At 38.9% G+C, this 15,643-nt stretch overlaps 1 protein-coding gene across 13 annotated transcripts in view; it reads left to right on the top strand.

Annotated features, from left to right (window-relative positions):
* Positions 1 to 15,643, top strand: part of BOLL (boule homolog, RNA binding protein) — a 46,016-nt gene that overhangs the window by 4,860 nt on the left and 25,513 nt on the right. For 8 of the 13 annotated variants that reach the window (XM_083843060.1, XM_083843070.1, XM_083843059.1 and 5 more), the window contains exons 5-9: positions 3,702 to 3,846; positions 6,318 to 8,175; positions 8,758 to 8,849; positions 10,972 to 11,112; positions 15,048 to 15,139. In XM_083843060.1, the coding sequence (XP_083699186.1) occupies positions 8,832 to 8,849; positions 10,972 to 11,112; positions 15,048 to 15,139 (251 nt within the window). In that variant the 5' untranslated portion in view covers positions 3,702 to 3,846; positions 6,318 to 8,175; positions 8,758 to 8,831. The other 5 variants (XM_083843065.1, XM_083843068.1, XM_083843067.1 and 2 more) reach the window with 5 other exon arrangements.

Genomic DNA, 15,643 nt, shown 5'->3' with positions numbered 1-15,643 from the left:
TCATATGTTGGTTTGTTTTTGTAAATAATTTATGAACATTTTTTCCTATTCCGATTTTCAAGGATAGATGTTTCACAAGAATTCCTTTCCCTTTACGTAAACGAAAAATCACAACATGAGGCATGCACCCATCTTCAAATTTTGTCTGAAGTGATTGAAGCTCAGGTAGTTAACGAGTAATTGACATCAAGGTCTTCAAATGGACAACATCAGATAATCCCAGAAGCAGTGCTACAACTTTGGCAAAACCTTTCTATATGCATTGATAGACTTTATTCTTTGATGTAACTTGTGAAGCTTTGTCAATTTCCCTATGTTTAGTTGCTAGTTGCTTAAGTTTGTGCAAGGAAAGAAAAGGCAGGTTGTATACGTTATAACAGAAATTGTCTGAAGGATTTGGAGGAGTTGTAAACATCAATTCATTTTCAAGTCTAATGATACTTAATAGTAATGGCTCTTCTTTAAAATAGGTGGTAATTCCATTTAATGAGAACGGTTACCAGTGACTGTCTTTTTCACTGAACTCTTTTTAACTCCTGAGATCAGTGCTTTTATTATGTCTTTGGCTGTGTCACATGCATAGAAACCTAACTGTAGTTGTTGCGACCTTTCAGGTTATGTGAACTTCCTTGTTAACTGCTATGAACGATATCATCCATTTTTCCCTTTCTGTGGTAATTCACCTACCAACAGATACAATTTCACGCCAGCATACTATGTCGCAGCCCTTGGCACCCTTGCCAACTCAATGGATATATTCAGTGTTAGGAATATATGTGGCACCACGGTTCCTGTGCACTTATATGCCATTTTTTGGGAACATTTGGGTTATCATGAACTGTGCAGCTGCTGGGGAAGCAGCATTAGTGTTAAATGATATTTTTAGTCAGGTATTCTTTTTACCGAGGATAAAATGCTTTCTGATAATCCCAATTAAAAAGCTACTATCAGCATACGTAATTTTGCCACCTCTGAAGAAAATTGCTAGCAATGTCAACAGTAGCCACATTCATACTTGTTTTGCAGTTAAAGAGTTTGGAGGCAAGTTGTGAGTATCGCAGGCATGGAATCTAGGCTATTCTTCTGCCTGCTAATCAGACCCACAACTTCCTTCTTCATGTGATTTCTCTGAAAGATTTTGTATTGCTTAACTAGGTTTGGTTGTAAGCAAGTTAAATTTGGTTGTAAACAAGGGGGTATGCAGTAGCCCAACCCTCAGGAGAAAAGACCACTCATCATTAGGAATTCTGTTGGGGGGCTCCTGACAATGATCTCATGAAAAGTATCAAATAATATAACAGGACTGGACGGTCTGACATCCATACCACAGGCATTTTGGGTGAGGGTTACTTGGGAAAATCCCTAATGCAGCCCCGTGAATAGAGTGGCTGTACAGGAGTGTGTGGTAGCCGAGCTCTTGGGGCACAAATTCTACTTTAGTTTCAATGAGAATAAGGTGGTTTGCACACTCAGAAACTGCTCTGTGATGTGAACCAAGTAAGTAAGTTAGGATGATCAGGAGACTTGCTTCAGAATTGCACCTTTCATCCAAACAAAAACACTAAACCAGATGGAACCAAAGTATGTCAGTGTTGGAAGAACATTGCTACTTTCAGATCTCCCATGCATGACTGGCTACCCAGGGAAAGAGTGTAAAGAACCGTACCTCATCTGCCTCATTTCAGAGAAATCTGATTTCTTAACGTTTGAAAAACGTCAAGGCAGTTTTTCCCAGTGTTTTTGACAGTTCCTACACTGGCTTAAGATGGTGGTAGATGTGATGGGAAAAAGAGATAGGAACCTTGTAAAGTCTGCTTTCTTATGCTGGAGCTGAAGTTATGCAATCTTTGGCCCAGTCCTTGATACCACTTCCAAATATAAGCTTCCGTGTGTCTGGATAGATGGATCTAAAGACTTGCTAAAAGTATGCATACAAATTTGGCCTCATGCATGCAAATTTGGCCTCACTTAATTCATTAGAGAAAGTCATCCCCAAGAAAATATAAAAGATTTGTTGATGAAAATGTAATCGCCAAATAACTTACATTCCCCGATGTTAACTGAACAGGATTTTAAGAAGATTAAAAATACTTTCCATCAGGATGAAGTATACTTAACCTTTTATTGCAAAATCTCTTGTTGCTAAATGTCAGGTTAGAAGCTATTCTAGGGACATGGAATAGAAAGGCTAATGACTAATCTACGTAAGCTTATTTTCCTGAAATTTGCCACTGTGGGAGTGCTAATGTGCTTCAGTTGAAAGCGTTGTTAACCACTGTTTATCTATATCTTTTCTGAGTCGGGTTAAATAAGCTGGTAGTTGAAATCTGTACAGTTTATACTAACTCCCACAGTAGCTTATAGCAGCATTAGCAAAAGTGAAGCATTTTGCACATTAAAGACTATAGAGTTTTACTCCCAAATGCAGCAATTTACATTCAAATCCCCAGGAAAAGTGAAAATTATGCCTGTTCTGAGCAAATTTAGAAGACACCTATTCAGGCTGTGGCTTGGAAGAATCCTTTAACTACCCCATTCTAGTCTAATTTTACCTTCTCTTCATCTAATCTCAGGTGTGCTGTCAGACTCACTGGCAAGATTTAGGGAGAGTAAAAACTAAAGTGTATTAACTTTTCAGGCTATGCTGCTGCCAAAAGACAGCAGGACTTGGCCTGTAAATGCCCTGCAAGTGAGATGTCCAAGGATTCCAATAAATGTTCATATCTGTAGGTATTATACATGGTGAGGCTCAGTTAGCTGAACAGACCATTTCTCAAGGGTTTGTGATTTGGGGCAAGATAGGGAAAAGGAAAGGAAGAGTTGTTGGAAAAGATCTCCAAGATTCTCTGGTCCATCTGAATGGTAGCACTTGTTTTGTAAATCCCCACATCCATAACATAGGCCCAAATTTACACTGAATTATTTCCCGTGAGCCACTACCAATAAATCAAATAGAATTTAAATTACATATCAGTCCAGATACTCTGAAAGCCTTAATTTGAGTGAAAGTCAAAAGGTAAAACTGTTACAAAGCTCACACATCAGAGAAAGCGATTGCATTCTACAAAATGCAGAATTACAAATTTAGCAAAATTAAAAATAAAGAAAAAAATCCCCTAGTCACTCACACAGACAACAAAAGTGGTCTTTTACAGCTTTATTCTACCTGAAATATTAATATGGAAAAATTCCTTCACATTACTTAAAAATAACTCAAGTTCAGTGTTGAGTAGGGAAAGATAAGGAATCCATTTTAAAAACCAATGCTTTGAGTTCTTGTTCCTCCTACTTAACTAAAAATAAGTAAAGCAATAGTAGAAAATTTCAGAGGAAGGGACCTTTTTCATAGAGTTATTTGAGATCTCCAGGTAAAATACTCTGTCACTGTACAAGTAGATTATGATCAAGTGTTGCCCATTAAAGTTTGCTAAGCTTATTTGTGTAAAATTGAATAATAAATGTCAGAAACCAAGTATTTAAAAGAGGTCATCAGACTTGCATTGTAAAATGTATTGCTTTCATCTCTGCAATTGCTACTTTACAGTTGCAATTCTGCTTTTCAGCATTAAATTCCCTATTCGTTTCAGTCAATTGACATGGAAAGTAATTTAAACCATAATGTATAGAATGAAACCAAGCACAAACTTTTCTTCCTGTACTCAGCTGCCTTCATCCCATTTCAGTTCTCTTTTGACTCCTAGGTACTTAACTCACGTAAAGATGGAAGGAAAACACTGGAAAAGACATTACTTCTTGATGTGTTTCATATCTTTACAACCATGCTGAATTGAAGCTGTTCAGGGCTGCAGCTACAGAAGTTCTTCATTCACAAGAGAAAAGTGTATGGTAGGTTGACAATTGATCCATTAGTTGGAGTGTATACCGTATACACTCGATACACAGCTCTATATAGTATAGAACTTTTTGTGGGAAAGACAAGACAAAATCAAGGGTGACTACTTTACTTCTATGTTCAGCTATTCAGAATAGTGGTTCTAAGTAACAGCAATTATGTTCTGTTATACTTTTCTTCCACTTTTTCATGTATAAGTTTTGAGAAGCAGATAGTAGAACAAAACCAACAGAAACGTGCAGGAATATATGCAAATTTTCCCCCATAAATGTGGTATCTGCTAAAACAGAAGCAGCTGTTTTATCTGAATCTGAAAACCTGCATGTAAGAAGTAAATTACCACATGCACAAAAAAGAAAAGAAAAGAAAATATGTAATGGACAACAATAACATAGCTTGGCTCTTACAATGAATTTATGTACAGCATCTTAAATCACTAAGTCAGTAGAGAGAAAAGCTCCTGGCATTTTGGAGTACTGGTTCCAAAACAAGATAAAGAAAATTAAGACTCTTTAAAATTTTGTGTATGGAACACATTAGCAACATCCTATTTTTACAGTGAGATTCTTTTTTTCTTTTTTTTTTTTTTTAATTTGGCATCACATAAGTTCCTAGACATCTAATGAAAGTCAAAGAATCAAGTTGTAAAAAGTGGGATTAGAACATAGAGTCATTTGCCTGATGGTGATCAAGTGAACACATTTACCTTATAAGAAAATCTCTTTAACATTATGATGGTGTATAGGTGCTATTAGATTACACTTACATTCATGAAGCTTTACACTCCCAGAGCAAGCAAAGCCTGATACTTTCTCTTTCTTGCAAGTATTTTTCCCATTTGTTTAATAATACACATCAATTGTTTATAATCTTTTCTACTTTGGTATTTTTGTCTGCAGAATTTTACATTTAGTTCACTGAAACATGTAAAATATTATGACAATGGTAAAAGAATAGTCAAAAACCTGAAATTTATCAAAGTCAGGATGAACATTAAATTTTTATTTGACTAATGGAAACGCAGTAGGGAAAAAATGAGAGGAAAAGCCAGTCAAGGCTGTCAGGCTAAGTAAAAGTAAATGAGGAGGAGTTTGATAATTTTCTCTTCACCCACCTAATTGGAGATCTATTAATATTCCATGTGACGTATATTCATGTGACATTTCCATATGACACAGCAAATAAGATCTGAGCAGAGCAGCTCAGCTGGAGAGAGTCATAGGAAACAGGGTGGGAACACCACTCAGCCACCCCTGTGTCCTGCCCTTGGATCTCTCAGTGTCCAACAGAGCCCCCAGGTACCTTGCAGCGTTCTCGAAAGCCCCCCTCCAAACTACTCAATACCTCCCATGTAATCCCAGTGTCCCCAGAGCTCCCCAAAGCCCTCCCAGTGCCCCCAGTATCTCTCAGAGCCCCTCCAGTACTATCCTAGAGTCCTGCAGTATTCCCAGAGCCCCCAGTACCCACCCTATGATGAGTACAGGGGCTAAAGATGTAGAGCGTACCAGTGCAGCATTATGATAAGAAAGGGGGACAGAGACAAGAGGGAGTGAGCAAAAATACAGTTAGAGCAATCAGAAACAAAGTAGGAGGTAGAGACACAGGGCAGAGAGAAGGGTGGAAGTTGGGATGGGCTGAGGAATCATGGCTCATCCACAAGAGAGATGTGTACAACTAACTTAAGTAAGGGGAACAGTGTGGGAAAAGAGCCTGAGATGGAAACGTAGCAGAGAAATACACATACACATTTGAATAAAAGGAAAAGTTCCCAGAAACAAGTCATTTCCTTCTGCATTTTTCACATGGCACCAACCATACTTTTTTTATTCATTAGCACTCCGTAGGTGACCACCATAACCTGCTGATAAGCACTGTAACTCTTGCAGAAGGCTTCCTCACATTCCTTGAATATGTAAGAGCTCTTGTTTTTTTGATTGTTCTGGTTCAGGTTCAAGGTGTGAAGAATCCATTCACAAGCTGATAAGAGAAATCACCATGTACATCTTCATAAATTACTTCTTTTTTAAAATACAAATGCATTCTATGCAATAGAGACAGAAGTCAGTCTTTTAGTTCCATCCTTTGTGACATTTTTATGAAATTGAGAGCAGGAAGTAAGTAATCTTTTATCAGGTCAAGTTAACAACTGCAATATATTAATGCTTGGATTTCCACTGAAGGATCTTAAGATGCAGGTAGGTAATCTGCCATTATTATCTGCAGATAAGTAATACTAGCAAAAGAGGTACTGTGGCTTTTGAAGGTCATGCAATCAATCATTGAAAGAGTAGTCCGTTGCCAGGCCCAGGTATTACTCATAAAATTACACTTATCTTTTTGAGCCTGGAAAATCATTTTCCTCCTTTATCCTCCCAAATCAGTTTTTCTCCCTATTTTTCTCTCTCTCTTTTTTCATTTTATGTTTTCTTACTTAACCTCTGGCTTTCTCTGATCCTATAAAAAGGACAAAAGGCGAGAGTCTACAGGAACCAGCACAGTCAGACTCTTGTCTTTGTCCAGCACTGCCTTTTAATTTGTGGGAGAGAACTGTAGGAGAGATCACTTCATGCTGTGTATATTGCTGACGTGCAGAGATGGGAAAAACAGACATACTCCTGATTTCCTTTGAGAATGACTTGCTAGACCAGGATGCTATTCCATTAAAGAAGCAGCCACACGGTTCTAGGGCAGCCCAGCAACTTTTGGTGTAATATTTAAATCCTGCGTGCGTGGCAACATTTTTTGTCAGCTCTGCTAGTAATCTTGTTAAATTTATAGATGTGTTGGATCTTCAGATTTTCAGTTTTTAAGTTACCAAAATAAAAAATAGATCAATCGTTCTCACTTATTTGTGAACGTCCTATTTTTGTCACAATTGCCTTATTTTAAATGTAAATGTCCTAGATTTAGTTTTCTAACCTGAGAAAGAGGTGTAATGCAGAATATCCAACAATTAAAACTGTGCAAAATACACTTTAATGTTTCTGTATTCCTTCAGCTGTTGCGACTTTGAATTCCCCAAATCAACATATGAAGCACATGAAAGGTTTGGTCTATTCTGCTTTACAGATCATTAAAATGTACAGCTGTTCCTAGGATAAGCTGTATTGCTGCATGATAAATATTCATAAAAGCACGTGAATAAATGCAGTTCAGCAGGGTTCTGTCATGAAATACCAACTATTTCTAAAAATCTCATCAGCTCTGCTAAAATTGCCTTTATTTTTATAGTTTACTCAAAGAGCTTAAAAAAATCACTACTAACAGTTAAGCATTAGACACAGAATTCATAGAAGGTCTTATTTATTTTTTTAGTTCCCTGTGGTAACAATAATGTTATAGAAACTGGTACATGCTGAAGCAAGAACAGAAAGGGAAAAAGCAGCATAGGGTATCCGCAAGGAGTGCGAATCTGTGCCCTGCCTATGCTCATTGAGAAGTAAATGATGCAATACATGGAAAGCACTGTTGGTTTTAGATTGGGTTCATATTGTTTGCATAAAACAAATTTAAGCAAGATGGAAGGATTAAAATATAATTTGTTATATTCTAAGGACTAAAATATAATTTGTTGTAGACAAGATAATCTTCATTGAAGATTTTATTTCAAAGCACCCAAAACAAGTACAGCAAGAGAGTAGCCAATGATAGATTGACCCTGCAGTAATCCTGACGTTGTATTTCAGTATTGAGCTGCTGTGACTTAGCCTGTGAATGTTTGATTTTTGTTTCTTGGTTGTTTAATCAGTTTGAAAAGCAGCTTTTACACTGGGATGGTTCTCCCAGAATACATTTGTAGGGATTTTAGCTCTTGCCATCATCAAACCAAGCATTTCTGCAAGGCTGTACCTTGCAACTCCACTGGTAATGATCTAGACATTTGAATCTTTTTTGTTCCCTAGACCTTTTTAAGCAGCACAGCTACTTTCAGGGCAATTTGCGTCTGCAACCAGCATGAAATGATGTAAGTGTAAACAGGTTGCGGTGCTGTTCATTAAACACCACAGACATACAACTAACAGAAGTGTTACTATCAATCCGTCTCCTCTGGTTCTGTAACAGCTGAAAAAAGCTGCAACTTTTTGAGAATTGGTCATGAAAATGACTGGCGTTTTCCAGTCCTCTCTGCTAGAGGCCCCCAAATTGCATCTCTAAGGTTATCCCTGGCCTTGTGTTGCACAGTGGTCAGGACAGCCTGCCTCTGAGTCTCTTCGGAAACAGTAGAGGTCTCAGAGTTGTGCTAAGGACTTCGGCTTCTCCAGTTATGAAGTCTGACAAGTAGAAAGTCTAAACTATGTTTTGCCTCCATCAGGTACGGCCTGGTGAGTCATCTGTAGGGAACAACTTCACTTGGGGGGGGGGGGGGGGGGGGGGTCCTTCTTCCGTTGAGGCCAGAGAACAGGTGAGGCGCACGACCTCTCCCTGAGGGACAGGAGGGCAGCGGCCGCATTTCACCTCCCCAGGGCGGCGGAGACGGCCGGGCTGCGCTCACCTGGCAGTGCCGCCAGGCTCCCCCCGAAGCTGCCGGGGTGCGGGTGCCCGCCTCGGGGCCCCCTTCCCGAAGCCCTCCCCGCCCAGGGCCGGCCGGGGTCCCGAGGCGCGGGCGGTGAGTGACGGCGCCAGCGGGTGCCGGGTGCGGCGGCGGTCGGGGAACGACGTTGGAGCCGCGGGGCTCTAGAACGGGAGGAGAGGCCCCAGAGGCACAGAGGCCGCAGAAGGGGCGCTCTCCCCGCAGGAAGGAGGTCGGCGGGGCCCCGGGGTGCTGGGGAGCCCCTCGACGGGGCGGGGCCGGGCGCTGGGGTGAGGAAGGGCTGTTGTGTGCCTCCCCTGCACCCCGCTGCCCTCCTGTCGCCGCACACCTAGCCTTTCCCCCTTCTCCTCTTCTCCCCGGACCTCGTCGCCAGGGCCCGAGGCGGAGCCGAAGACGCGACGTGTGCCGGGAACGTGCTGGAGCTGAGGCGGCGGTGGCGGCAGACAGATGGAGCCCGACGGCGCGGTGAGGACCGCTGCGGGGAGAGGCGGGCTCGGGCGCCCGCCCAGGCCGAGGGAGCCGCTCCGCCGAGGGGCGGGCGTGGGGGCCGGGTGCCGAGGGCCCGGCTCTGCGCCCCGTGGCCTCGTCTACAGGGACGGGGCTGCCCCCGCCCGGCTGTTGGCAGCCCCTTCCCGCCAAAGCGCCCCCGCCGCCGGTTGCGGCCTGCCGCCATTTTGCGCGCTGAGGTGGCTGCGGGCTGGTGAGGCAGCCCCCTGCCATGACGTCTAGACATAAGCGCTTGGAAGACCTGACCCACCCGAGGCGGCAGAGCCTCTGTATAGTTTACATTCTGTATAGTTCTCTTTTATGCCACAGGACATGGCGGTCTGGGCAGTTCAGCCCTTCAGCTTTTCTCCTCAGCAGAAGTGTCAGAGCTTCTGGCCATCCCACTCGCTTTCTGTGTTGAACAGCCCCCGGCGTTGCATTAAAACTCAGCCCCCTTGCGTGTCCCAGTGCAGTTAAGGATGACCATGTTTTGAAGGCCTGTAGAGCCACAGAAGTAAAATCGTAAATCACTGGGAGAGGTTGATGTCTGATTTCTGATGTTACGGGATAGGAGTGGTAAAAAGAGGCGAGTCAAAGTTGGAAGGTGGGATTAATCACCAGGCCCATGTAGTATTTGGTTTTCAACGTAAAAATGAAAAACTGTTGATACTGGTAAAGGAGCAGTTGTCAAACACTAAAGACGTAAAAGTACTGACAAATTTACACATGCACACTGTTCTAAACAAATCGCATGATAAAAGTAGTTTAAAAACACAAATAATCACATTAAATTAGCACACAAATCCTTTTTGATCCTGTTTTCTTACTGCTACAATGGCATTAAAGAGAGGAGAAATTGCTTGAGATGACTATCAGAATAAAGATTTTAAGATTTTCAAATGTTAGGGGTTTTTTTACTCTCTTGGGAGTTCACAACTGGTGTGTTTAACGCCTCATTTCTTCCATTTGGGTTCTTTGTTTTGTTTTTTTCTTTGTATAAGACTTAAAACTCTTGAAATTTGTGTTGGAAAGTAAAATTTAGGAAGAAAAGGTAAGACTTTTGCATGTGGAGTCGAATGTTATGTCTTACCTTGTAGTTAAATAGTTAAATTCTGATATTTTGGTTCTGCACCTAATTATGAAATAGAATGTTGTATTTCATGTAAGAGGTGAAGAAAGAAACCTGTTCATACTTCAGAAGTTGTTCTTGACAGAAAATCTTCTTCCATCTTCCATCTTCTTCCCAGCCTTTGGGTCTGTGGGGATTATAATTGTTTTTGACATGTGAGTATTATAACCAGTACAGCTAAAACAAGATACAGAAAGAGTTTAGGAGAGCTTGCTCTGACTCTTTGTACTATAACAGTTTGTGAAGAGAGAGACTTGGTGACAAGCAGAAAGTAGTGTTATCCATGCTACCACTGTTTACCAGAGACTGATGAGTTTAGTATGTGATAGATGACTAATCTTCAGTACATTATTATTATTTTTTTAATGTCCCATCAGGGAAGACTAGTCTCAAATCTTACCGTGTGAAGCAGACTGTGCTCCATAACAAAGGGCTAAGGGTAGTAATGGAGATGTTTGTGTCCATGCAGTACAGGTGGTGATCCAGAGACTCCGTGAGGAAGAGTCATGTATGTGTGAGAGAAAGAGTGCAGTTTGAAGCTGTTGACTTAAAAGGTTGTTGCTATAAAAGGCATAAATTCAGGGGCTTCTAATTAATATAAATTCATCTCCAAAATAGAATAAATAATTTGGGATTCATACAGCAGGGTGCTCTGCGCATACACACACACACAAACAAAAGGATTTGGGGATTAGATCCTAAATACCAATTTGTGTAAGATATTTAAGTGTAAGTGAAATGTCAGATTGTAGTTGATTTAAGATGTTATGGAATGGCTTAAAACTAAGCTTATATATAAATACTTTATAAGGTTGGATTCAGAATAAAAATAAATGTGCTAAATGTTCAACTGTTCAGCATTTGCTGTGCCTACCAAAAATTCTGTATTTTCTGTTTAGAATTTCTTCTCTTAGTAGCTTGTACTATGTAAGCTGTTGTAAATCTTTGATTATTTTTTTTTTCAATCAACAGGCTGCAAATCAGACGCAAACAGAATCTTCACCTTCAACTCCCAACACTGTGTTACCAGTGCCATTAAATAATTCAACCGGTGCTCCAAGATTTGGGACAGTTACTCCAAATCGCATCTTTGTAGGTGGAATTGATTTTAAGGTATTTTTTTTCCTAATTTTGCTACTAAATGATATTTTATAACCTATAAAAAACAATAAGAGAAGTATGTGTATTTATTCAGGTGATAAATGCCTTTCACTATAAAGTTCAAATGAACAGCAGTGAATAAAGTTTTGAACCTTGATGTACCTAACTGTGCTACAAAGTTGCATGAACTTCTGTACCCAGCTGCTAGAAGCTTTTGTCATGTTGGTTCTTCAGATATTTTTTTTTTCAAAGAAGGTAGCATTTGTAATAAGCAGATACTATAGTATGTAAATTTTAAATTAAATATAACAGTGTAATTTATTAAACTGTAAGCTCAGTGTTATAGCTTGCACACAGCAGTCGTCAGTATCTTCAGTTCCTCTAGCACTTTACTTTGAGATCATACAAAAGAAGGAGCTATGGTGACAGTATTCTTCATCTATTGCAGTCATTTTCTTGAAAGCAAGTATTTGTTTTAAAACATACAGTAAAGCTTCTCTGGGCACTTTACAGTATTGATTTGAACTCTTAAAATGCTTGTGCCTTTGCATATGCCATAAAAAACTTCAAATATCAGTGAGTATCAGGCCATTCTTACATTCTTCAGCCATTTTGAACATTCATAGAAAGATATACACCAGACCTTTACAACAGCTGCTGTCATATTTCTTTCTTACCACTTTAGACGATGAGTTTCTCATTGACTTTTGTGAAGCAGTCTCGGTCTACTTAGATGTTGTTTCCACAACTTAAATGTTGCTTTCACCAACAGTATCTTCTCTGCCTCGCTCCTCCTAGGCTGAGGACCTTTTAAGCACTGACTCAGATGGAGAGGAGGAAGAATGACAATGTATTCAGACTATCTTGGATAATAATACAAGAACTTCCAGGATCTCCTGACTCATTTGTCCAAGACAATTCAGATGGAGGTGCTTATAGTTCAAGAGAAGCTGTACAAGGCCTTCTGTATATTTGGGCCTTAGCAAAGAGGCACAGTAACTTCGCATTAATAGTAAGCAAATTACTAGGGCTGTAAAAAGATCTGTCTGTTCTGTCTTCACTGCAATTTAAAAGGTTAAAACATTTTTGCATATAACTTATCAGTATTCTTGTTATTGTCATTTATTGTACATTTTGAAAGGTTTAATGACTTTGATTCAGTAACTGATTAGTCAAAATCTGTTATGAATATTAGTTAGTCTCAGTGGCAGAGGAATACAATGTGTTTGTATCTGGAAAACAGAAGAAGATATATTTTGTTTGGAAAGGAATTGGAGAGAATGAAACCTATGTAGACTTTTCAGCTACCTTTCCATTCATTGTGGCTCAGATACTAAGTAGAGTCTTAAATTCCTTTTCAAATCATAGGATATTTATCTGTGAGTCTCAGATTGCTCTTTGCTATGATTTCAGTAAAAACAATATTTTGTTTTTTCAAGTTTGCTGGAAAAAAATATAAAGCTCTTTATTTAGCTGTTTTTGTGAAAAATGGATGCTTGCACACACAGATTATTTGCTTTCCAGCAAGCTCTTTTATCATTTTATTGGACACTTCATTTGGTCTGTTGCCATAGCAGTGGTTCCTATTTATAAGAGGAAACATCTGGCTTCTTAAACTTGGACAAACAGTTCAATAATAGAAGTTACAGCTGTGTATCTTTTGATCCAGTCTGGAGGGGTCTCTCTTCAATGGTGTCATCTTTGACATACTGTAGGCTTACATTAGCCTTTCGTCAGAATCTGTCAAGTGCCTTGGTCCTGTCAGGAGCATGGAAACATCAGTCCTGAAGGTGTCTCTAGCAAACTTACAGATACCGTGTTGATCCAGGTACTCGTAAACGGTACTGTGAATCTTAGAACAGGGTTTCTCTTTTATTCTTTTTCAATACAATTCTCCACAGATAAATCTTTTATCTTTTATTAATCTTTTAGCTTTTGAAGCTTGCAGTGTTGTGTATACATCCTTCACGTCTTTCAGGTGTTCAGTATAAGTTTCTGCACCGATCACAGTCTTAGGACTCTTCAGCTGGTTTTAGTGTATTTTAGCCTTCAGCTACTTTATCACAGGTTCTTTTTCTCAATTTTGTGAAGCAGCTGAGCTGCACATAACATGGAGCTTAAAAGAAACAGTCTGCTAGAAATGGAAATGTTCATACAGAAATGTGAAGTTTTATCTGTACAGCTTCAGTTTCTAAGCGGTTAAGTTCTGGTGTTCATTGGAGAAAGTTTTAAGGGAAAGGAACATCTTAAAATCAGTCTTTTTTTTTTTTTTTACTCTTTGGGTTTTTCATCATTTAAGAATGTGAGAACACTTCAGCTTATATAAAATGGTTCTACAGCATATGCTATCAGTTGTTTGAATGGATTTATTTTCCTACATAAACAGACTTTCATATTTCTACTTAAGTGCAAAACATGATCATCTATTCAGGAGAATGGTTCTGGATGCCACTCAATAATTTATTAACCTTTCAATGGTGCATTGTTGCTCAGGAACTGGTGCAGGAATTTTCCAAGGAGAAGACAATTACTGAACAAAGCTTATTTCCTGCCTATTCAGTGCACTCCTATCTGTCATTCCTCCCCATGCTTTCAGAGTGACTATTTTCCAATGTGTTAATGGCAGAATGCTTGGAATAGTGAGGGAGGTAAGTCTTCTGCCATAAATGCTCTCTGGTCTTAAAGATTGCTGCAAACTACATTATTTCTTTTTGTAAAATACATCTTGAGAGTAGAATTATTCAAAAAGTGTTAGCTTCATATTCTTGTCAGTTATGAAAGTTATTTAAATTACAGCTTTGGTTTCTTTTGTTTTACATTCTTTTTCCTTCTCAAACTCAGTTAAGCCTCCGATATGTAAGAGGAGATTTTTGCTAAATTGCATGCATACTCTTAAAAGCAACAGAAGTTATTTACTTAGAGGTAAAATAGCACTTCTTGTATACATCCTTAAAAATAATGACAACTATAGATGAATACAGAAATTACCTGAAGTGGATAAAAATCCGTGTATATAAGCACACTTCTTGACAGCATTAGGTATTGTATTAACAAAGGACTGTGCAGAACAAAACTTTCAATTCCGAAATGTGGTGTTTAGGGCATCGTATTTATTTATGTTAACACTGTTAAGGAAAACTAATTAATAGAAGGGAGACAAGTGTTCACATAGCTTAAGTGTGTGCATTTGCTAGGAACTTGTTTTCCTCCATGTGTACTCAGATTAGAAGGGAACAGTATTTAGAGCATTTTCTATCAAAAGTTTCTTGCTTAGTTTATGCTGGGGAGTTCCCACAGCGTATCTGTATATGTGTGTGTATATATGTATGTGTATACATATACACACATATATCCATATATACATTATGAAAGCCAACACAGTCTGCTGTTGATTTTGAGAATGTGATTTGTTTCATATTCTAAACAGTACTCTAATATATAATGTGTATAATATATATATATATGTATATATATATAAAAGTCACATATTGTTAACTGTCTTCAGTGATCATACCTGTAAAGGGATTGTTATGTAAATCCAATAAAACATTTTAATATTTTAGTGGTTTTCTAGTGTTATTGCTGAATATGAAAAGGCAGTTATTAAATAGTGATGCTGTTCTCTTGCTTTGAGTCACATGTTCCTGCTTATTCTTTTGTCATTTAATCCAGGGTTATAATCAGTTTGTGGCAAACTTTGTTCAAAGTATATCCTTTAAAAGTCTTATGGAAATATTCCTTGAATAACTACACAAATAAGCTCTTCTTTCCTTCTTTCCTTCTTTCCTTCTTTCCTTCTTTCCTTCTTTCCTTCTTTCCTTCTTTCCTTCTTTCCTTCTTTCCTTCTTTCCTTCTTTCCTTCTTTCCTTCTTTCCTTCTTTCCTTCTTTCCTTCTTTCCTTCTTTCCTTCTTTCCTTTCTTTCCCTCCTCTTAATTTATTTTACTAGACTAATGAAAATGACCTGAGGAAGCTTTTTGCTCAGTATGGCTGTGTGAGAGAGGTGAAGATAGTAAATGACAGAGCTGGAATATCAAAGGGGTTGGTATAGTAAGTAAGCATGCTCTATGAATTGAAAATATAACAGAAAGTTGCCTGACTACAGTGAATTCTATTAAAATTTTCATAGCTCAGAACCTTATTAATACATGAAATTGGTAGCCCGAAATATTCCATGTATGCACAAATCTGCTCTTGTTCTCTAATATCAGGATATAAATGGCTTTGTGACTTGCATAACTCAAAAACCCTGTGGTCATGTTATTATAAGATGAAGCTGTGTATAACAAGACAGAAAAATCGTGATCCTTTCTGTTGTTTTTTAATAATAATTTAATCATATTACCCTTTTTTGGATTATCTGTTAAAAATACATAATTTTTATTGCTGAGAGCCAGTGTGGAAAGGAACCTGAGGACAGAGGAGGAGGCGAGATGTACCTCGTTGTGCTGGAGTACAGCGCAAGAACCAGGATTATTTTGTGAAGATTTTTCAAACAAGAACGCGGGACAAATCTGAGAATGAATCATGATTGCAGAAAAGGGA

The sequence above is a fragment of the Anser anser genome (assembly GCF_964211835.1).
Source record: "Anser anser genome assembly, chromosome: 6".
Lineage (NCBI taxonomy): Eukaryota > Metazoa > Chordata > Aves > Anseriformes > Anatidae > Anser > Anser anser.
Note: the sequence above shows the minus strand (reverse complement) of the source record. Positions and strands in the feature narration are given on the sequence as shown.